Source organism: Manacus candei, unplaced genomic scaffold, assembly GCF_025592945.1.
Source record: "Manacus candei isolate 608988 ecotype Guabito, Panama unplaced genomic scaffold, ASM2559294v1 h1tg000014l, whole genome shotgun sequence".
Classification (NCBI taxonomy): Eukaryota; Metazoa; Chordata; class Aves; order Passeriformes; family Pipridae; genus Manacus; species Manacus candei.
The window spans coordinates 1745647-1769199 of record NW_026138062.1 but is presented as its reverse complement, the minus strand read 5'-3'; the positions used below and the strand labels follow the sequence as shown (position 1 = coordinate 1769199).

The 23553-nt window shown below is 36.6% G+C and overlaps 1 protein-coding gene across 7 annotated transcripts in view; it reads right to left on the bottom strand.

The window, feature by feature from the left end:
* The window catches only part of NALCN (sodium leak channel, non-selective), a 223297-nt gene that overhangs the window by 69134 nt on the left and 130610 nt on the right, over positions 1–23553 (bottom strand). For all 7 annotated transcript variants that reach the window (XM_051780569.1, XM_051780575.1, XM_051780576.1 and 4 more), the window contains one exon: positions 21242–21316. In XM_051780569.1, coding sequence (XP_051636529.1) covers positions 21242–21316 — 75 coding nt within the window. The remainder of the gene's footprint in view (positions 1–21241; positions 21317–23553) is intronic.

Here is a 23553-nt window from a genome sequence, read left to right as displayed (position 1 = left end):
ATGCATTGCATGCTCTATTACATCAGCAGAAACTGCTTGAGACTTCATTTAAACTAGGCATCATTATTTGTTATGAACAATAAGCAACTAAAATATTTTCAAGCGAACAAAGGAACAACATGTATGAATTCTGCTCTTGTACAAACATTATCATTCAGCATGGACTAATACAACGTGTTTATCTTCAAGATTCAGGGCAAAATTCAGTACAACCTGAAAAGGTGCTTCTGCACAGGAAGCAAAGAAAGTACCATTGCAAGACAATTCAGAGACTTAATGTTTACTTTCTTATTCTAGATTCTACACAAAGGAAGATTCCTGGAGGTAGCTTTGTAAATGGTGCTTACCTAAATGTAGCTGAGACATACAACTTCAGCTACCCTGCTGGATTTACAGAAAAACAGAGCCAATCTGGGAAATTATAATTGTGGACAGACTTTCAAAGGTTCTCAACACAGGTAGCTGCCATTTACGCATAAAGGAGCTGTGGTTGACTGAGGAAGTCATCATCTTGACTTCCTACCAGGATACAAACAGTGTGAAGTATATAAAACACTGAAGAGCAGAGAGGTCACAGGGATAAATGACTCAATATGCAGAGAATCTGTGTGTCTCTGCTCATAATTTAACAAACGAGATACATTTTACCTAGGCCCTCTTAGACATAGAAAGCCTGGACTTTCATCCATACATGCAAAACTTTTATTCCATGTGATTTGTATAGGCTACTCTATGCACTGTTGGGGGTATCACATGAGATAGATCTCTATTAAACTCTTATGAATGTAAGGCTTACCCAACTTGACTTACTACTAAGTTTCATCTGCATGGTAGGAAACACACTGTGATGGTTTTGCCTGGGATAGAGTTAATTTCCTTCGTAGTAGCTGACATGGGGCTGTGTTTTGTATTCTTGCTGAAAACAGTGCTGACAACACTGGGATGTTTTCCTTAGTGCTGTGCAGTGCTTGCACACAGTCAAGGCCTCTTCTGCCTCTCATCCCACCAGTAAGCAGTCTGGGGGTGCACAAGAGGTTGGGAGCTGATCCCACCTGACCAGAGGGATATCCTATACCATATGGCATCATGCTCAGTATATAAAGCTGGGGAAAGAAGAAGGAAGAGGGGATGTTTGGGGTGATGGTGCTTCTCTTCCCAAATCACTGTTATGTGTGATGGTGCCTGGCTTTCCCGGGGTTGGCCAAACACCTGCCTGCCCATGGAAAGTGGTGAATGAATTCCTTGTTTCACTTTGATTGCATGTATGGCTTTTGCTTTACCATTAAGCCATCTTTATCTCAATCCATGATTTTTCTCCCTTCTACTCTTCTGATTCTCTCCACCATCCCACTGGGGTTAGGGAGGGTAGTGAACGCACAGCTGTGTAGTTGGGATTAAACCTTGACAGTTCCCTATGCTATGTGAACCTAATTCCAGATTTCACAGCCAACCTATATGATTCCTATGAATTTGTGAGTGTTGCTTGAGGTGGAAGCTGTTAGGTGTAGATGCTGAAAAATATTTGTCACATATTGATGCAGGTTGCATTTTGTTTCTGTGGGTTGTGGCAAAGCAATTCTGTGTTTCCTTCTTTTTAGGTGTGCTACACTGTGTTTGGACATTCCTGTAAATGGATACTTTGGTAGCACAGACTACTATGACAATGCCTTCTAACACATAAAGGATCTCTACAAAGACAAAAAGGATGACCTACTGTAGCTAGGAGAAGAATGTTTCATCTGAAACGTGGAACACAATTCAGATGAGACACCAGGTAAATATTCCTAAAAATCCCTTAACATAATTATCAAACGTGATAATTAATGCATTATTCTTGGTCTTTATTCACAGGAGTAAGCAAACATCAACGACAGCGCACAGTACTTTTTTTTCTGTATTTTTTCCAGGTGCTTTTATAATAACCACCATTATCATGTGCATTTGTTTCCTTAAATGTATTCGGCTAAATATGCATGCGGCTGTACATTTGAACTGAGCTCCACATAGTTGATTTGTTTGAGACTGGAAAACTGAAGAGGGTTTGTGGAGAGACCACAGAAATTTCATCTATAATGTCATTCTAGAGAATATAGAGGAATACTCTTCACAAGGAGACTTGGTCACAGGACAGGAGGCAAAGAGCACCATCTGCTTCATGAAAGAAAAATCTCTTTAGACAGAAAAAAGTAATTCTTCTTTACGAAGACAATCACTGGAATAAGTTGCCCAGAGAAGCTATGCTAAGTTTATCACTGGAGATATTCAGGAACTGACCTGACAGGACTCTAGGTAACCATATCTAATGGCCTGCTTTCAACAGCAGGTTGGACTAGGTGTTGTCCAGAAGTCCCTTTCCTCCTACACTTTTCTGTGATTGTATGATTTGGTTATAGCTGTGAACTGCAAGACAACAGATCCTTATTATGCTCTTCAGTTTCACTCTTGTGTATATGCATGTGTCATCTCTTAGTAACTTGGCTTTTTGTTCAAACCATTACGAGGCTCTGTTAGATTCTGTGAGAAGATAATATAACTCAAATTGAGAATATGTAACTCACATAGTGGACCAATTCCTACAGCTGAGTATCCTTACTTAGAAAATGTAACTGAAGTTAAGAAAAAATTCACAGATGTAGTTGAGGTCAGAATCCAGTACATTTTGTTCAACAGGGGAGACTTTGAGCAAATCAGCTACCCCTTGGCTTTTTGTGGTTGGCTGGTTGGTTTGTTCATTTTGAAGTAGAGGCAGAACATTTAATTTGACATAAGTGGCCTGAGTTTTAGATTCACTGCAGTTTCACAGTGTTTCTCCAGTACAGGAATTCAGACAGAAAATTAATTTTACCAAAGGACATGCAGAGGCAAACCTACATGAGTGGTAACTGGGAGGTCACAGAGGCTGATCCAAATTACTTCAGAAACCTTCTAGGCTGGACTAGATGAAAACAAAGATAATTTGATGTTACTGGCTGCCCTTTCTCCCACACAAGTTTGTTGATGAAATTTTAGCCAGGGCTACATTCCTGCATTCTGTTATTCCCTTTCACAAGAGATGGAGAGAGTTTTCTTTGTATCCTTGTGGTGATAGACTGCTTTTTTAAAGAGGAAGATATGGGTAAGAATTCTCCCTCGGTTTTGAAATAGTGCTCCCACTCATTGGATATTATGCAAGAAAACCGTGCAGGTTTTCTCATCTTCTGTCATGTTTTTAAAAGAGTGTCTGATCCATTCTTGAGGAACTATAAAGGGAGAAACCCTCTGAATTCTAAGTGGAAGTGACTGACTTACACTCAGGTACCTAAAAATGGCAGTAAAAATAAAATGAATTAGTTCTTTTAAGTAGACAGAATTTTTAATGACTGAAAAAGGAAATTAATGACTGAAAAAGGAATTAAATCTCATGCAAAGGCCAAGCCCCTACTTTTTTTTTAAGTATGCAGAAGTCGATTACAATGTGTGCACAAGTGCAAAGATTCACATGCTGCTATGGGCCTAAAACAGGGTTAAGGAAAGGTGATGCAGACAAAAAAAAAAAAAAGGGGGTACAAACACAGCATGGATTTTCAAGAATCCATTCCCATACAAATAACTAGTAATGCTACATAAGCCCTGTCCTTCATTCCAAACTGCTGCAGGGCTGTCCCTTTATTCAGAGGATGGAGCATCTAGAATCATGTATGTGCCCTGACAAACACTTGTATCTTCCTTTGCTATCAACCAAATAAAACAAAAATAAAGATTTAGGTGAGCTCCTGGAGATATAAAAGATAGGTAAGCATTTTCTTCCATAGTAATATAAATGAAGCAGCAGAAGCTTACATTTATATTTTTATTACTCCTATTCACACATTCATAGTAAATTTGACTCCCATCTCTCCTTGAAAAATGTGTGCTTTGAATATGATATTTGGCAAGAATTTTCAAAGGTCTCTATTTTATACCATAAAACCTTCTTCCAAGAGAAAAGCTCTTGAATTTATTGAGTTTTCTTCACAGATAATACGGTATTGCATATACCAGGAATTGGCAACTTCTGAATTGATACTTAGGTGTTAATTTCACCACTGAAAATAAAACGTATGAGCCAGAATTTGTGATCCATTGATACTGTTTTTTAAAAAGGTGGCAGATGAGGTAAGAGATAGTAAAAAAATTCAAACAACAAAGGTGTTTTGAAGCTACAGCCTTCAGGAGACTTTGAAAACTTTCTTAGTTATTAAAAAAGAAATAGTCTAGCATGAGCAGTTTTCCAGATGACCGTGTTTTCCAGTCTTGAAAGGTCAGCTTGTTTTCTAGAAATGGACACAGTCTCCGTAAAACTTGCTACTTTTGAAACAGTGCTACTTTGAATTCTCTGCATATGGTCCAGGAATGGGGGACCAACTTGAATTTTGTGAACTTTCTATTTCCTCTACGATGAAAAGAAGGATTTTATGCATTTTATGTAGTACTTAAAATTCAGTTTGGAACCATTACTGTACTTTACATTTATTAATAAAATGCGTTCTACACTTATCTTTGCTGCCACTTGTTAAAAATCCATTTACACGGGATCAGATATAATGAAAAGGTAATTTTCCATTTTTATTCTACTTTATAGTTATTTCCCATTTAGAATTACCTCAAGTACGGTCCTAAGAATAAAAATATTCTGGAGGCAAGTAAAACTAACTAGGCTTAAAAAAGCTCCTTGATTTTCACATACACATTCACATTTATAGAATTTTATGCTGAGTGTGTTTAAATTAGATATACCAATTATAACACCTTGTTCACACAATATGTTCATGAAAAATCCCCATGCTGAAACTCCCACTTTAATGCTAAAACCTCAGCACACAAAATTTGGAAGTGATGCAACTGCTGAAATTGTCATTGGCATCTTCCTAGATCTACTGAATGACTGGAGATGCTGGGTGAAAGGCAGAGGGCTCCGGCAACATGTTCTGACCAAACGTGTTCAGCATACCAAATCCTATCTTTTCCATCTCCTCCTCTTCTGATAGATAAAATTTCACTTCTGAGATATCACTCAACATAGCTTTTGCAGCCAGGTACTCAAAAAAACAATTAGCAGTGTTTGACCTGTCATTGTTCATGGTCTCAATTAAAGGCAATAGTGAACTATGTGCTTTGGTTCTACTTAACAAGAATCTGGGGAGAAGGGGGCAGAGGAAAAGGAATACTGGGTCATAAAGTGTGAGCACAGTTTTGCTCCTTGCTGAAAAAAGGAGTTGTTAATAGGTCTGCCAAAATGATATCTGCATTACCAGGACAGTGAGACTTCTTGGTATTAACAGGAGTAAGGTCGAAACTGTCTTCTGAATGAATAATGACTGTATCTGGATGGCCTGGACTTCCCCTAGAAAGACCTTGGTTTCAAATACTAAGCTGCCTCACCAGAAAAGAGAGCTGAGAAAAGCAAATGGAGACACAGGGAAAGCAAAAAGATGAAATCCATGAAAACCAGTTCCAGCAAAGCATCAGCGAGCCAGCTGCATGAAGGGAGACAGGACTTCTTATTATTTCAGACTGACTTTCTAATACTTTTTCTATTATGGACTAGATATTTTGAATTCTTGTTAAGAAACCAATTCCAAGAAATGACGTTACAGAAATTCTATCCTAGTAATTTCACATACTGATTTATTTACTTTAAAAAAAAAATGAGGGTGTTTGTAAGGAATATTAAATATTACTTTTTCCAACATGTGTTAGTTATCTTGCAAATGCAGATCACTTCAAAAAGACTTACCCAGTGAAAAGAAACTCAGGTCTGATTCTAAAGCTGCATGTACAGGTGCACAAAGACAGAAAACAGGAAGCAATAACAGGCATGGTAGGAAGGAGAGAGAACTGAGGAAGCATTTGACTGGAAGGTACATCACAGGCTAGCAGGCATCAAATGAAATAATCAAATGGTAGATTCATAAGTTGAAAAGGAATTATCTTCTCACACAGTACATTGTTAAATTTATCTTTCCTGCTGCAAGCAGTCAATGCTAGAATATACCCAGATTTGAAAATAGATTTAACAGACGTGCGAGCACTAAGTGCCTTCCCTATTTTTGTATTAGTTCCTAAACATATTTTTCTGGCCACCATCAGGGACTAGATATATTGAACTAGGAGGACCTTTGCTTCGAGCCAGTAGATCTCTTGCTATATTCCAAGTCTACAGGTTCTTCCTCAGTAAACTTCATAATAAATTTCCAAGGACAATCTTGGCATAATTTTTTCACCAGAAACATATATAGTGAAATTCCACCAATCACTGGTCACAAGGAATGGCCAAGTGACTGTGAATGCCTTCATTCTACTGTCAGGTGACATTGGTAGTGATATAATTAGAGCTATAAGAGAGACATGAAGCTACGGATTACTAGGATGTGGAAGACTTTTCTCTGATGCCAGGGACCATCATAGTGAATACCAAGCAACATCATACTTAAAGAGCAGTAATTTTAGGGTACACAGTACACCTGGGTTACCAAGTAAAAGTCTCTAGTAGGACTTGCTCTCTTAGGACAGTCCACTGCCATTACAAACAAGATATGTAGGCACTCCACATAATTTCATTACTGAAAATGGATAAAATAATATTGTGGAATTAAGACATGCCTGATGGGAAAAAAAAAGTATTAAACACAGGGAAGCTCATTAGAGGCACTGCTGGAGCTGTTAAAAATTTAAGGATTTTGTTTTAAAGAACAATATAAGGCATGCACATACATTTTCAAGCCCTGGAAATGCATTCAACACTTACATAAAACTGGCCTGATTTTAAAAGGGATCTGTCGTCATTTTGTAACCTGTACAAATTCGGTCACTTTGCAAAACTTTGTATATTTGAGAAATTTATTGTGTGTGGGTGTATGTGTACACATGCACTCACATATGCATATGTAGCAAAGGTATTTGCAGGTCCTGAAATGGAGGAAAAATTTTATGATTCTGAAATGGTTGGCACGTATGTGTGTTTCTGTATAGTTTCAAAATCACATAGGTTGCTTGTATTAGAGAGCAAAAATATACATTATGTCTTTGTGGTAAACAGACCAAAAGCATATATTTAGGAAATGATAATCAGATGCACAGAACAGAAAAATATGCATCTGCACTCAGGAGGTCCTAATTTTCTTTAATCTCTTCAAAGAACATGGATACAATGCTTGTCCTGACATTTTGATCGTTGCTTTTTTGTCCTAAACATAATTGCTTATACTAATGCCTAGAGGGTACCTCATCCTCCCATAATTCACGTTATTTTTAGTGCAGAATGGAATGTAGCACATTGAAAGCTTTTTAACTACCCAAAGGTACTGACTGTATAACCAAAATATAACTGATTCATAGTCCTTTTAGTATATTTTAGAAGATAAATATGAAGATTCTTTACTTTTTGGGGTTATTTTCCTCTCTTTTTTTAAAACCTTAGTGAAATATTTTAAACATGACTGAAGTACGTCAGATGGTTGTGGTAATGCAAATGAATCTATATTCTTTGCTAGGTGCTAAGTCTGAACTCCCCCATCTGAGATTTTAACCCAGTGTCTGGAATCCTTTGACCTATAAGAAAAAAGTAAAGGCATCTAGCTTTGTAAAACAAGTATCCTACACTCCAGTTGCAGGAAAGAATGTGATGGAAAGACAATTTAACATATCTGAGATATCACTGTCTCTGAGGAAGCCTATTCCTCTCCACTCCTCAGAGAACTGATGTAACTATATTGCCAAGGCCAGAAGTTTTTTTTTTAAAAAAAGAAGTTGAGTCTTGTTCTTTTCTTCAGATTTCGCAAGGATATTGCAAGACTTCCTGGAGCTCCAGAATGAAAAGGGGTAGTGGGAGAGGCACTAAACAAATGGGTGTCTGAAAAGATCAAGTGGGGTCTATGGGTCACCCTTGTCATTTGAAACCACAGAAGGGGTCACTTTTACTGGGTTGGGCATGACACGGTGAGGACAGTCCTGGAAGACTTAATGTAAGACTTTATAGAAGATGTGTGTGTGTGTGTGAGCACATGTGTGTGTGCACGTATAACACAGAGGAAGCTTGACAAAACAGTATTTTACAAAGTAAGAACAATACACTATTAATTTTCAAGGAAACACTAACAAGACAAAGAAATATTTAATTGTTGTACATTAGAAAACAAAAAATAACAACTACCTCCACAATTTCAGTGCTGCCCAGCAACTGGACAAGAAGTAATGGCCGTAAATTAAAACACAAGAGGTTCCACCTCAATTTGAGGAAGAAATTCTTTATGGTGAGGGTGGTAGAGCACTGGAACAGGCTGCCAAGAGGGGTCATGGAGTTTTCCTCTCTGTAGACATTCAGAACCCTCTTGGATGCATTGCTGTGTCACCTGCTCTAGCTGACCGTGTCTTGGCAGGATGGTTGGACTGGATGATCTCCAGAGGTGTCTTCCAACCTTAACGATTCTGTGATTCTGTGATCTCATTGTGAATGATCTTACAACTCTCTCCTACCCCTGCGCATGCTTAGTTCAAATTGCCATATTATTGTAAGCTTAGGGAGAGACAGTGAAATTCCCACACATATGAATAAGAATATGCATTCTCAGTAATACCTTAAGTTAAAAAAAGTATCTGTCAAAACTCTTACCATCTCTTGCAAATTGCAACTTTCAACAAGTTTCCACAAGTATTCTACCTAATTTCACTAATACTTAAATGCATTACAGGCTTTCAAGTCAGTTTTTCAAGCCAGAAACATTTGAAAGAAAAATAAAATATAAGTGGTGCCAAACACAAATGCAGATCACATTATGGTTCTCATGGAGAAAAGACCTCTTAGGCAGGAAAGACTTCATAAGCAAAAACAAGTCCTAACTCCTTGTTACAAATTCTTCTGAAAGGTAACTACCCCTACAGACAGCATTAAAAATTTTAGTTCTTAGAGTAGCTCTGCCAAGTCCTAAAACTACTTGCAGATATTGCAAGCAGCTTGTTTTCTCTAAGCTCACATAAATCTTTTCACAAAATGATAGTTAGATGATGCACATCAAGAACTTACTTACAACAGAGAGTGAACCAATGAGCAAAAATGGACAACATTCTCAGGCACGTGGTGATTCTTGGGGTGCCCTGCACAGGCCCAGGAGTTGGACTTGATGATCCTGATGGGTCCCTTTCCACTCAGCATATTCTGTGGTTTTATGAAAGTATTACATTTTCCTCTTCTGTTATCCATACGGCAATCCAGACCCAAATGCACAAGGCTTTTACTCAACATAAGAAGCATTCTGAAACAATAGGCTACTGAATACAGTTCCCTTGTTCAATACAACTTTTTTTATTGGTAATGTTGGTAAAAGTGCCAACTGCTTAAAGCTTCAATATTGCAGATGTTCTGGTTTCAGAATAATGGAAGTTTGTGCACTTTAGATATCAAATCACGGACAGTTTGGGCTGCAAATAGCTGTGTAACTGTGCTTTACCCTGAAACCTGAATTGGTTTTGGCTTTATTTTCAGAATAGGGAGAAAGCACAGTCCTCTTTGAAATGGACTGTTTCCAAGGAATTACCTCCCTCCCAGAAGGAAAGTACTTTGCTTTTAGTAAGTCATGCATCATTGTGTGGCGAAACCACTGGCTAGCTGCCATGTGAACAGTTCTGTGAGAAACCAGGGTTCTGCATGGGGAAAAAAGCCATGCACAGCCTTAGTTGGCTTATGTGCTTTCACTTTAACAGAGATGAAAATAATTGCTTTTTTCAGAGCTCTCCTACAGTGTGTAACTATATTTTCTCAGTTCCCAAACCCACATCGAGGAAAATATTTTACTTTTGTACTGTTTCCAGCATCCCAGAACCAAGATTAGGTAGAACTTGGCCTCAGTCATGGGCTTTGGTTTGGCTGATGGTCAGATTTTGACTTATCTTCTTTCTATGACCAGTTCTGCTGAATACATCTCTTTGTTAGCACTCACACCTGCAAAGCTCTCACAGGGGTTTAATTATGAAGACTTCTTGACAAAAACTAATGGATCAATGCAGAAACATTTCTTCTTAGAAGCTCAAAGTAAAAAGTTAAAGAAAAAGCAGTGCACTTAGTTCAGGTTGCTTCCTTCATTTGTTCTTCAGACATTAATATAAGAAGACAGCAGCAGCAGCATCTAGCAGAAGCTATAAAAATAGCATGTATTTTCACTAGCTAGAAGAGTAGTGAGCTGTTTCAGTTATTAGAACTGCTTTATGTGAAGACATGATGAATATGTGGAGGACAAGAGTGTATGGAAACGAAATTTCACAGCTTAGTATCTAGAAATAGTTAAAAAAGCAAGCAAAAAGTGGAAAGGTATAAATATACAGATCGACTGCTTCACGAATCATCGTGAATGTATACTGAAGAGGGCAGTGGCAAAACCTTGGCCTTTTCTTCCTGGTCATCTGATTTCAACAGAATGACAACAACAAAAAAACCTCAAACCTGAAAATGAGTTAAAATCTGCAACTATCCCTAGCACAGAAAGTAGAAACATGCTATGTGTGAGAGACACAAAAAGGCTAATGGAAGATTAGGTTGCAGACCTGACTTCTGTATTTTGTTCTGTAAAAGATCAGTGTATTTCTCATTTTTATCTCTTTGTCAGTGTGACTTTCATAATGGAAACATAGTTTGTGGGAAAGCTTTCTCTCATATCATGAATTTCAGCAATAGGTGTATGCCTGGGACAGAGAAATACCGATAAACAATTTAATAATGATTTTTAGTCCAAAAAAGAGAGCAGTGATCAGAGCAAGGCTCAACTTTAAAAGTGAGACACCTTTAAAAGTGTCAAGGAAACCAGTGCTGCATCTGTAAATCCATGGGAGTTCTCCTAATAAACAGATGTTTGTTTTGCAAATGTCCAACAATGGATGGATGAGTAAACTCCTTTGAATATGGGGAAGTGATCACGGGCAGTAAGAAATGTATGATCTAATGTAAACAAAAGACTGCACTAACTGTGTCTGATGTAAAAAAAAAATAACCAGTAGCCCAGGAAATGGGAACCATAATGATAATGAAAGGTGTCAAACAAGAATAATACTGGAGTAACACAGTAAATAAAAAAAAAACAAACCCCAGTATCTTGATATTGATGCAGCAACACTTGTTCTCATATCATTGCAGAGAATATAAGATGGATATCTTCAACATCATTGGAAATGCAGTGAGAGCCTTATTCTCTGGGGAAGCAATTATCTGTATCTTTGTCTTTTAAGACCAAACATAACTACAAAGTCTTAGTAGGATACATAAAAATGTGTGAGAGCCACATTTTTGTCATATTCCCATAGCAAATGGTGAATGTCTGGTTTCACAGTGACTACACTGTTTTCACCTCTGAGCATGCCTTTTGCTCTACAAGTGAGCCGGGGCCTGTATTATCGTCTGAGTCAACCCTGGTTGAAGTCAGGAACCTCTACAATGATCCTCTTAAATTTGTGCCACACACCATTAGAAAACTAACACAAGTGCCAATGCAAGAGACCTGCTATTTTATGAACCTAAGTTCATAAATGTAGACTTCTTTTTCTGCTATGAGTGAAGAGAGGTGACCAGCTTTGAATGTTGACTTTTATCCTTCTTTGTTGCCATTATCATCTAAGTCACTAACCTAACTTCAGTAGGGTGCCACTGTTGGCACCTTATCACACTAAGATTTTTGGTTTCAAAATGTAAAGGAACCCGTATGATTAAATGTCAATGAAATGTGGGTTCCTAATTCATCAAACTTGGATATTCATGTAATTTAACTTTATCTACTGAAAAATCAGGCATTTTGCCTAATTAGCTGTCTAGACTCCCTCTATAACAGAAAAAAGAAAGCATCCAACTTGGATGGGATGAATCCTTCCCTGGAGGGTAACTATGACTACAGGAAAGCCCAAATGACTGGCTTAGACCACATGCCTAACTTTTTGCATGGCTAACGAGATGATATGAATCCTATCCCTTGACATTTTAGAAAATTCTAGCCATTATCTAAATGAATGAGAATTTTCTTCTTTGTATATAATTGTTCAAAAACTTGAGGATAGTTGCTTCTAAACTTCTGAGTGTCAGATTAATTATAAAAGCATTAAAACTTTTGTTATGCTGCTTACTGTGTAAGTACACAGTATTATCATGATTTATTTTTTTCAGTCTGTGTCAGAAGATACTCCTACTTCTTTATTAAAACCCCCTGTATTTAAATGCATGAAGCTTTTTATTCTTGAGAGGTTTCTTTTAAATGAATTAAAAATGTGAATCTATTTGCTCTGAGTTAGAAACAAAGTAATAACTGCAAAATCAACAACTGATTGCACATGAATTCAGGATCAAAGGTACAAATTGTGCTGCTTCTCTCCAGCTTTGATACAAGCAAAGCTGAATACTATAGCAATCAATGAAAGAAAATTTTATGTTTGCTCTGGGGATGTAAGTTCAAATTGTTTGACATGTGAATACTGCTCTAGTTTAATAAATATTTCAACTCTCAAAATCAACAGGATGCTGTGGTGATCAGAGTCCTGCAACACTGAAAAATATTTTATTCTACTTACTATAAATGTTTGATTTGAAACTTCTATTCAAATTCACTTTAGAGAAAAATGTCAAAGGACTCAGCACAGTCTCTTGAGCTAATTTGCCTTGTCTTGACTGAGATTAACACAAATTCCAGTTATGTATTCTTGCATGAAAGGTAAGCAGTTTCAAATACACATTTAGAATATATGTGCCAGAATTTACTTGAACAATGTTCAGAAATCAGATACTCTCAGTTTAGATAGAAGGAAAACAAAAGTCTCATTATAAATCAGAGATTTTCTAATCTGAGTAGGGAAGAAGGAGAAGTAACTACTTAGTGAGAAAAAAGTATTAATTGCTCTGTTTCCCTGACAACAAGACCAGAAAAAAACCTGAGTTTAAGATCAGAGAGATTAATATTTAAAAATTATTATTATTTTTTAAAATGCTTTTCAAAGACCTCTGCATCCTGCTGCTGTAGTTCTGGTCAATTAGGTGGTAGTAGATCCAAGTATAGACCTCCTTGTGCTCCTACCACCACCACCACTACCACCATCAAAAACCCCAAGCATCATGGTACTAGAGTCCAGGATAGTTCTTTGATAGCACTGTCATTTTTGATAGCACTCAAATCTTGATCAACTTTCTTCTATTGCAATTGAGCCTTCTTTGAGACAGATTGCCTAATGCATTCCTTTTATTACTTTTATGCTTTTGCTTTGAAAGCTCTGTCAAGACTACTAATGTTTGTTTAACTGACTCTTTTTTGCAAAGCTTTTAAGCATTTCAAAATGTGACCCTGAACTACTGGCATCAAATTGAGCTATTCAGACATTAAACATTGTTGAAAGCAAGAATCTATCTCAACAGACAAAACCAGCAAAGAATCTATCATTATCTCCAAGCTTTTTTGTTTATGAAAGTTTTTGTTTCAACATTGAATAGTTAAAAGTGAGATTTAAAAGAGAGAAAATGGACATGGTAAAAATCTGTTATTTTTAAAAGCACAGGAACAAGATAATTTAATTTGAAAGGTATCACTTTTTAAAAAAATATATGTATACTGTAAGTATATATGTATATATATATATACCATGATATAGTAGATATATATATGTATATATATATATATAAACCTCTGGCGGATCTGCTGCCTTGATATGGATTTTGGGGGAAAAAAACTTGTATATATTTCATGGTCTGGAGCAGAACTGGAGGGAAAGGAGCACGTACATATGACAAGTACCCTCACTGGTAAGAGTGTGAATTTAATTAAATTAGGAGAGAAATGTCCCCACTTTTGTCCAAGAATTTCTGTTGCCAGGTAGTAAGGCATGGAGATAATATTTTTAGTAATGACTGCCATCTGTATTCATGTTGTGACTGTGCAGCAGTGATCACAGACAGCACCCATGCGATAAGACAGAAATCTGATCTTCCTCAAGGGAATATCCCTTTGAAGCAGTAGAACTCCACTTATGTGAGATTTCAATAATTTAAAAGTGGATCTATATTCCTGATTGGCTCGAGGGGCTTAAGCACTAGAATAGACTTTGTTTGATTCCTCATCCTACTGGGAATTTGTATATGAACCCAGAGATGTCACTACAGCTTTGATTCTCCAGTACTAAAATAGGGACACAAACTGTAAGATAAACTCTTCAAAGTTAGTGAAGTAAGCTGGGGTTGTTATCACAAGTATAAGGTAAACAAAGAAAATTTTATATTTTGTCTTATAATTATATATATATATAATTGTATATAATATATATATTAACAGTGGTATTCCAGGAAATAGGATTACAGCATTAAGATTACATGGCCAAGGAAGTTAGACTGTGGTTTGTGCTCAGAGATGCTTGAGATGCTTGCCCTTCCCCTTGGGGCATTACAAAAGAGTACAGTGGGGGTGCACATGGGTTTAGCCGCCAATGAGTTTGTCCTTACGCTATTTGAAAACTGAAATCCCATTCAGATGATGAAACACCAGGGGAGTAAGAAGGAGTGCACTAGGTTAGATCAATGGTCCATCTCTCCATTACCCTGTCTCTGACAAGGACCAGCCAAAGAGCTCTGAGATGTAAGAATAGAACAAAGAGTAGTTTTACTTCCTGTGTGCTTTCCCAGTTTTGACAACCTCTGCAGCTGAAAGATACATCTAAACTATCAGCCCTTATAGGATTTTTATTCTATTAATTTGTCTTAAAACTAAACCCATTTGATTTGATTGAGTGCCCTCTCTTTTTTTTTACTGTAGAAGAAATAAAATAGTCTTCTATGCAACTTCTCATACCTTTTCTGATTTAATATAACTCTTACTTAGCCTCCTCCTCAGTCCTCTCATTTACAAACTGAAGGTCATCCTCATTATCCCTGTCTATACCTCTTCTTGGTTTATTATATCTTATTTTTAAAAAGATGCTTTGATCTTACCTGCATGCAGTACTCAAGACAAGGAAGCATCCTGGATACAGATGGCAGAACAGTAATGTTTTCAATTCTGTTTAACAATTTTCTCTAATAATTTTAAAAAATATGTTTGCCTTCTCTTTTGATAAACACTGAACTGACACGACAATGAATATATACAACAATTCAAAAATCTTTCTGGACTGGTAATAGCTTAATTAAACCCTACATTTCTGTATGTAGTCAGCTGCTTCCCTATGTGTATTTATTGACATTACATTTCATCTGACATTTTATTTCTCAGTCATGAAATATAAATACTTCACTGTAAGCTTTAATACTGTTTGTCTTTACTAACTTTTCACCATCAGCAAATGCTCTTGCCTCACTGTTCACCTCATTTTTAGATAAGTCAAAAATACTGAACCGCACCGATCCCGGCCAAGATCATCATGGACCTCTACTTTCCTCTGTTATGAAAAAACAGTCATTTATCCCTACCTTTTGTTTTATATCTTTTTTCTTTTTTTCATTATTCAACAGATATTTCTTTTTAAATTGTGTAAGCTTAGAAGGGATCCACTTCGTATGTTACAGAGAAAGCTGGGATATACACTTGAGAAGCAGTGTCACACAGGTGTCATTATTGTAAGCTACAAACTATGCTGCAGATGAAGGAAAGACGATTCATTCAGCCAGGGTAGATGGGTAATCTTATGCTGGCTCCAAATTTTCTAGTAGCTGCCCTACAAACAAAATGTATGTCTCTCCAAATTGCCCTCCAAAAGTATTTACTACTTTCCAGTGACTAGGGAAGGAAATTTACATGAATACTTTAAACTGCATATACAACTTTATAATGTACTGGTGAAGTGAGATGAATTCTACCCAGGTGTTTAAACCTCCATAACATTTTAAGGGAACCTCACCGGCTGCAAAAACTGTTTAAGGGACCAGGTACTAAAACAGTAGAGTAAGCCCAGAATGGAGTAATAAGAAGGTAAACGTGAGTTTTTCTGTAGAGAGTGAGGCTATGGGAAACCTAAAAGTTTACAAAATTCTAATAGGAAACAGAAAAACATGAGAAATAAAGCCATATTAAGGAGGGGACATAAAACTAGACAGGAATAACATATATACAGGCTTTTATATTAATAGTAAAACCCTAAAAAAATTAACATGGTTGAATTAGAATTCCTGTTATTAAAAACTCCACAGTGTTGACACAAAACACATCTCAGAAATTTGGCAGAAGTAACAAGCAGCAGGATCCTGATCATATTCTGATCAGAATGAGAATATGCAGAACAGGCAACATATTATCCAGATTAATAGTACATGGCATCAACGAAAGACTGGTGTTATTCTACACAGAAATTCTACAGTCAAAGAAGTAAATAAGGTAAATGCATATATAAACAGTACAGGATCACTCTGCATTGAAACTGTGTGCCAAACTGGAAGAAATATTCTGCCACCGTAAATGAGGATTAGAAAGTAACTTCAATATGCAAAGTAGTATTCAAGGCCTAAAGACAAGCAGTAATAATAGTGGGAAGCCTTTGTTTATCCTCATGTATGTTTAGGAAAGGGTAGAAGAAAGAAATGAACTTTCTACTCATGCATGAATCCTTGCTGAATTATGCAGCCAGAGAACACCTAAGTAAAGAAGCAGATTATGGTTTAGTACTGAACAAGATCTAAATATAAATATCAAAAAGCTATTCCATAACAGTAAGAAAAATGATCTTAAATTCAGATTTTAGTTTACAAGTAAAAGGCCAAATCCATCTACTACGCTGAATTTAAATGAAAAAAAAATTAATTACGTAAAATCATAAGGCTTTTGAAAAGAATTTTAGAGGAAAGGCCAAATGACAGAAACTGGGAAGGAGGTGTATGGAGTAACTTTAAATATCCTGTTTTAGAAGGACAGTGCACATCTACCAACTACAGAAAAATTCCAAAAAAGTCAAGAAGTCCAGCAGTGTCAACTGGACTGCAAAGAAGACTTATAAAAGTAAACGGATATGTTCCAGAAAGGGAATCCATATGCTAAGCAAAGAATAGAGAAAAAAAAGCATAAGTACTAGCAATTTTTTGGTATAAAAATAATGGCAGATCATGAAAGATATAGAGAAACTACTTTCTAAAGAAATTGAGAAACTACTTTCTAAAGAAATAAAATCTAAAAAAGAAAGCTTTTAAGAACATAAAGAAAGCAGCAAGTCTAAAAGAGCAACATACTATTAATCAAGTGTGTTCTGTAAAATAAAACCAAAGCAAGAAAGAAAAATAAATAGTGTTGACCACAGATGAGGTCAAAGGAGACCTTAAACAATGCCAAAGACTGATCTTCTACAAAATGTTATGAGAAAAGCTTTTGGAAGATACTTGACACAAATTCAGCTTGTCCCTCTCCAACACCTGATAACACACTCTCAAGACTTCTAAAGGATCTCAGCTACAACAAGGCTGACATACAGCAGTGGTAAATAATTTGTCACCTAAATAAACTTTGGAGTGAGAGAAAGGAAAGTGGTAAATGTGACTAATGCTACAAAAGGGATTCAGGATAGAGCATTCAGGAAATGAGAAACTAATCAGTCTGACTTCACATTTAGGCAATTTGATAGAAATGTATTAATACTACAATTAGTAAATATGTGGAAAATATGATGTGAAAAGTTAATGCAGCTGCTGTAAGGGAAAGTCATGCTTCAAATGCTGTGAAGAGTGATGAATTTCTAAAAAAGAAAGTTGTCACTTTATCACAAAAAGCAAAAGAAATCCAAGAATTCCTCTCAGTTTCTTTTTAACTTTGGAGCAACAGTTTATGGAGAGAGGCATAAAAGAGAAGGAAGTCAGTATTGTAGCTGAGAGATTTCTTGTGCCTAAGATCAATATCACCCGCATAACTGATGTACCAATCACCAAAGAAAAGGACCTCACAGGATGATGAGCAAGATCAACGACATACCTAGAGATCAAGTAGTGTGTTAGGGTCAGCCTGAATTGCTGCAGAGGATCAAGTTTAATGCACAGAGAGATGGTGACTTTTAGCGACAGTACAAACCCTTCTCACTCGAGCTATCATGGCAGACAGACGAGAGGATGAGACGTGGCAGAGGATGAGAGATGTATTGCAAATGAACAGAGCTGTAAAAATACAAAGAATTATTCTGTTCTTAAACAAGTTGAATGGTGTCTTGGAAAAACAGATTCTACTCCTATATATGCTTCTTCTGCTAAGTAAATCACTCAAATTAAATATTTTACAAATTTTATGTTCATTGTACATACTTATGAGGGGTACCATAAAAAAGTCAGAAAGGAGATTAATAGTTTTGTCTTTGCATCAAAGCTTGAATACTGGGCAATAAATAAAGCACATGATCACACTGTACAATAAAGAGAAAAAATATCGACTAGTGGTTTATTAAAATGAACTCTATCTACTCCTTGCACTAAATGAGGCCAGACCTTTGGAAAGAATATTATGTAATGATGTAATTAAAACCTGAATCATGATGCATATCCTTAACTAAATTTGCACTGGCAAATTTAATTCTAAAAGTTTACTTGCTTTTAAATACATTATTTTACAATCTTATTCCCTGAGTCATTTAATGCTTTGATTTATTCATATTTAAACATATTTACTGAAGCAACACAAATACCAAGTGTTTACATATCATTTTACACTTTGCAAATATTAACTAATTAGTCCTTTCCCCAATAATCTGAAAGATAAGTAATAAAATACATCTTATCAAGTTTCAGAAAAGAAATTCAGTGATAGTTAAGAAGAACACATTCCAAAAGGGATTACTAGCTAGATGTGATTTCTGGTCTAAATATATTCTCCTTCCTTCCTTCAAAAACATTCAGTATTTCATCATCTGAAAATGCCCTGTGCCTTGAGGTTTACGCCTTGACCTTTACAGCCAGTAAAGGCAGGGAAAAAAAATAGACCCATGAGGATGGAAATATTTTGTAGAGCATTACAGTTTCACCATTTTCAACCAATCAAGGTCTTTTACATTTGAATTAGAATTTGAATTATTTGACTCCTCCTTTGGAACACCATTTATCTTTTAATTATAGATGTCAAAAATTTTCCTGTGCAGCAATACAGATCTATTTCTTTATAGAAATATTCTTGATTGAAACATAACAATTACCTTACAATCCTTCTTCTTCTTACAGTCCATTTTTAGTAGAGAATTCAAAATATCATTGAATTAAAAACTCTTTTTACTTTATCTTCTTGAGACAAGGCAACCAATATTTCAGCATACTAGACCACAGTCAGCACTGAGCCTGTGATACCATTGCATTTAACCCACAGGAAACCTTTAACCCACAGGAAACCTTTTTGGTTCTAGATATTTAATCAGTTGTACATTCATTCCACTAACTTTATATCATGCAGCTCCAAGAACCAAACCCTTACCCCTTTCACCTTAGTAATTTTTAAAATATGCAACACTTCATATAACATTAAATTGTTTTAAAATACCAGAAGGAAATGCAGTACTGAAGTACTGAAGAGAGGCAACTGTTTAAAAGAACATTTCAAAAGCGTAAGTACAAGTGAACCAGTGTCAGCCACCTTGGATATTTTTATACATCAAAATGGTGTATAATGCATATACCATTATGCCAGTCAACCAAACTGCTGTGCCCATTAGCAGAGTGCTGTGCTCTGGTTAAATGACCACCTGGGTCACAGAAATAGTCTGTCAGTGGCATGGTAGCTGGAAGGTCTGGTGACTGAGGAAGTGGTTTTATTCTGGTCCAGCACCATACTCATGTAGTTATGCTGCTGTAGTCTATGAAGTTGAAAGACTCATTCAAAAATTATATTTATGTTTTTCACTGGGGTGTGCCTTATTGCTATTACAGAGACAGAATTCCTACTAGGTTAACAAGATTTCAGACTGACACAGTGACAAGTATTGCATGTGGTGGCCTCTCATCATTGCTTTTTGTTCACCAGTTCCAGAGCAAGTTGCTAAAGCACAAAGCTATGCAAAAATGTAGACTATTAAAGTGGTTTATGAATCAGAGATGCTATGTTTCATGGAAAAAACACTGGATTTCATATCATAAGCTCTTCACCCAGGAAAGTTGATTTGTGTTTCTAACTCATGCAGAGATTTTGAAAAATTTCCTGTAAGGGTATCAGGATGATATAACATTGTTTGCCATACATCTGAGCCATTTTCATTTCAGATCATTTTACATCTTGAGACTGGTAAAGAGAAACATGAATGCACTTGATTTGACCTACTTGGTTTGCATACTCAAGACTGTCAGGCCATCTCAAAATCATCTGTAAGATCTGTTGCTTATACGAGCTGATTAACTGAAATCCAGTATTTGTATTTCTTTGTGGCAGAAAAAACTTGGTCTTTTAACTTATTTGAAGTTTGCAATACATACTGAAATTTAATACTGCAACCACAAAAACCATATTGATTTCTGTATTGAATTCTATAAAGATGAATTTAACACAAGATTACAACATTTTTATGTAAGAATTCAGTGTTAAATATCTCAATTGTCTGGGTGATTAATACTCAAGAATTGAAAAAACGTAATTCTTTGACAATTGCTGATGCACATTTAAAATGAACAAAACTAGCAAATGATGGGTGAAAGAAGGTTGTAAGCCCAATACTACAAAAGAGGTTCCCATGTGTCAACTCATGATATTTCGTGCATGAAACGTCGATGGCTCTACTCCTCTTTGTGCAAATTAAAGCACAGCCATAGATTTATGTAAAAGCTACAGACACCTTCCTCTCTGGTCATTTGTCCACAAGGTCAGAAAAGCCAGTGTGAACTCTCTAGTTAAATTTGTTTTATATGATTGAAATTTGGGGTTTCAAGCATGAGAGAATGACTTCTTGGTCCCCAGATGTGAAGAACCAACCAAGCAAGACAACTTTGCCAAGCCTCTTTAGCCCTCCCCTAACATATTGACCCTATCGCTCTATGCCTTCCTGTCTCTGGAGCCTTGTCAGTACTATCCCCTGCAGTGGAGCTGTGCTGTGCTCATAAAGCATGGGCAGGGACAGCTTTCACTAGTTTAAAAGCAAAAAGATGACCTAGCTGTGATTTTTAAATTATTTTAATTACGTGAGTATCTGAATTGACTTTCATTGAATATTTCAACCAATTTCTAAATCTCTTTTACAATATTTTAATTTTTTCCCTCATATATTATTTTACCACATAAAATACCAGTAAAGTAATGCTTTATTGAAACTACTCCCAAGCACAACAAAAATATGTTCTTACTTGTTTAAGTTTCTTTAGATCTTCATCGAGTTCCAAGTTGTCCAAAATAACAGCAACGAACAAGCTGAGTAGAATCTACAAAACAATTGTAAATGATTTGTTAAAGTTGACTTTATTTTTGTTAAGAAGTACTATTAAATGACACGGAAAAATGATGGCCCTACGGATAAAAACTGGATTCTTGCCTTTGACATCTGTTGAACTAATATCTCCTAGCTACTATATATCTCCTAGCCATTTTGCAAGTACTAAATTGATTTTTATTTTACCATAAAATTAATATGAGTTTAAAAATGTTGAATTCTAGGTTTGATGACCAATGCAATATACTTATTAAAAGGTACTTCACTTGCAAAGAAAATTAAATTAATCTGAAATAATAATTAAAAACCCCACAAAGCAAAATCCTAAAACAGCTTGTAAAGCTAAGGTAGTTTTCAACTAAGGTAGGAATCTTAGCACTTTTTTAAAAAGAGTTACAGGCCTAGAATATTTCTGTAGTCTTGGACCCCTGAGTGACAACCAGAGCAGACATATCGTTTCAGCACTACTATGAATGAAGTGCAAGTTTACCTGTCCCACCTATATAGAAGATAAAATTTAAGTGGCTTAGTATGCCAGCAAGGAGTTTGGAACTCAAACTGCATCACAGTTGAGTGTCTGGACCTTATTCCAAGGAAGAATTTTCTTTCCCTCCATGAACTATAAAGGTACAGGAGACACAGGAAGGACTCTGGTCCATAAATTCAAAAACTGTCAGTGTTCAGAAAAAAATGTGTTCTTTGAACAGGAAAGTGGCTTTAGCAGACATATTATATGTGCCGCATACTTAAAGAGTACCTCACACAGTTTTCAATGATCCAACTACAACCAACAGTGGAAGTAAAGATGGCATTCAGAATGGCAAAGCAAGACAGAATTCTGATAAAATACATAATACCTGGCACAATGTGGAGGCCCAGAGAAGCTGACTTTAGTCACAGGATGGACTGTGGTGATGCAACCTTCTCTGCCTCCCCCCAGCCCACACTAAGATCTGAGAAAGGCTCATTAGGCCTAAGCCTTGATGAACTGCACAAGGTCTAAGCCCCCCAGAGCTTATTAGAAACACTGTCTGTTCCCAGGAACTAACAGGTGTCTAATAAGCACCTGTTTTTTAATGAACTGCCTTGAAAACTTATTTTTCTTGCCTGAATAACAACTCAAGTGGAATAATATTTTTGTTGTTGAACTTTCAAAGCAAGTTACTGACTTGAATTGTGGCCAGAATGGAAAATTACTATAACTAAAGCCCACTCTCTAATGACCTTATAAACAGCGGTCCAAAGTGAGATGCTTTTGAGGTCTCGATTCCCAGAAGAAGGGGATAATGTGTGTATCTCAAATGCTGATAACTGGATGGTTGTGGATCCAGCCAATGACTATTAGTAATAACAGACATGAATTGTTGGCAATAAACAAGGACTACTGGTATTAATATGGCATGAGAAAGAACAAGATTTGGCTGGAGAAGGGGGGGTCAGGTAGAGATAGGGCAGCACTTTCTGTGAGAAATAAGCACAACACAGTACAGTGAAAGCTCAAGAGTGGCAGGAAGTGGTCATGTACTACAGGTTGGGATTGTGACCACCAAAGTCCCTCAAAGCCCTACAACCCATTTCCAGAAAGGCCTGAAAGAACAGACTGCTCATGATAACTAACTAGCATAGAAAGCGAGAAACCCATCTCTGGGGTGGAGAAACCTGTCTATAAAATGGTACCCACCCAAGCCCAGGCAGTGCCCTTCAGGACCATGGACATCTCATCGGCCAGACTGATGCAGCTGGATTGACACTTACCAGCTGGATCAATGCTGAAACCAGGATTGGCGTCCCCCCAGTGGGATTGACACTGGAAACAAGACTCTCTTTCTCTTTCTTTTTCTCTTTTCCTTTCTCTCTTTCTTAATTAATTAATCTCTTCCCCTTTAATTTCTCTCTTCCCTTTTATCCTACCCCTTTATCCAAAACCCACTGCCATGTGCTTATATAGCAGGTCAGGGACTAATATACCGATTTCCATGCCAAGTGGAACTTTCTGACTGTTTGTGGACTCTCTGACTTTTGTCGTTCCTTTAGATGATCAAGCATTTATGAATCTTAGGTGCTTCCTTCCCCTTAAGGGTGGGTTGTCACACACAAACTGCTTCGATCCCTAATTAATGATGAACAGTTTTGCTATAATTCTGTCAGGATTTTACAGTATGGTGTTTTCCTTCTTCAGATATGTTATACATTCCATGATACTCCAGCACCTGCAGCTCAAAGCATACC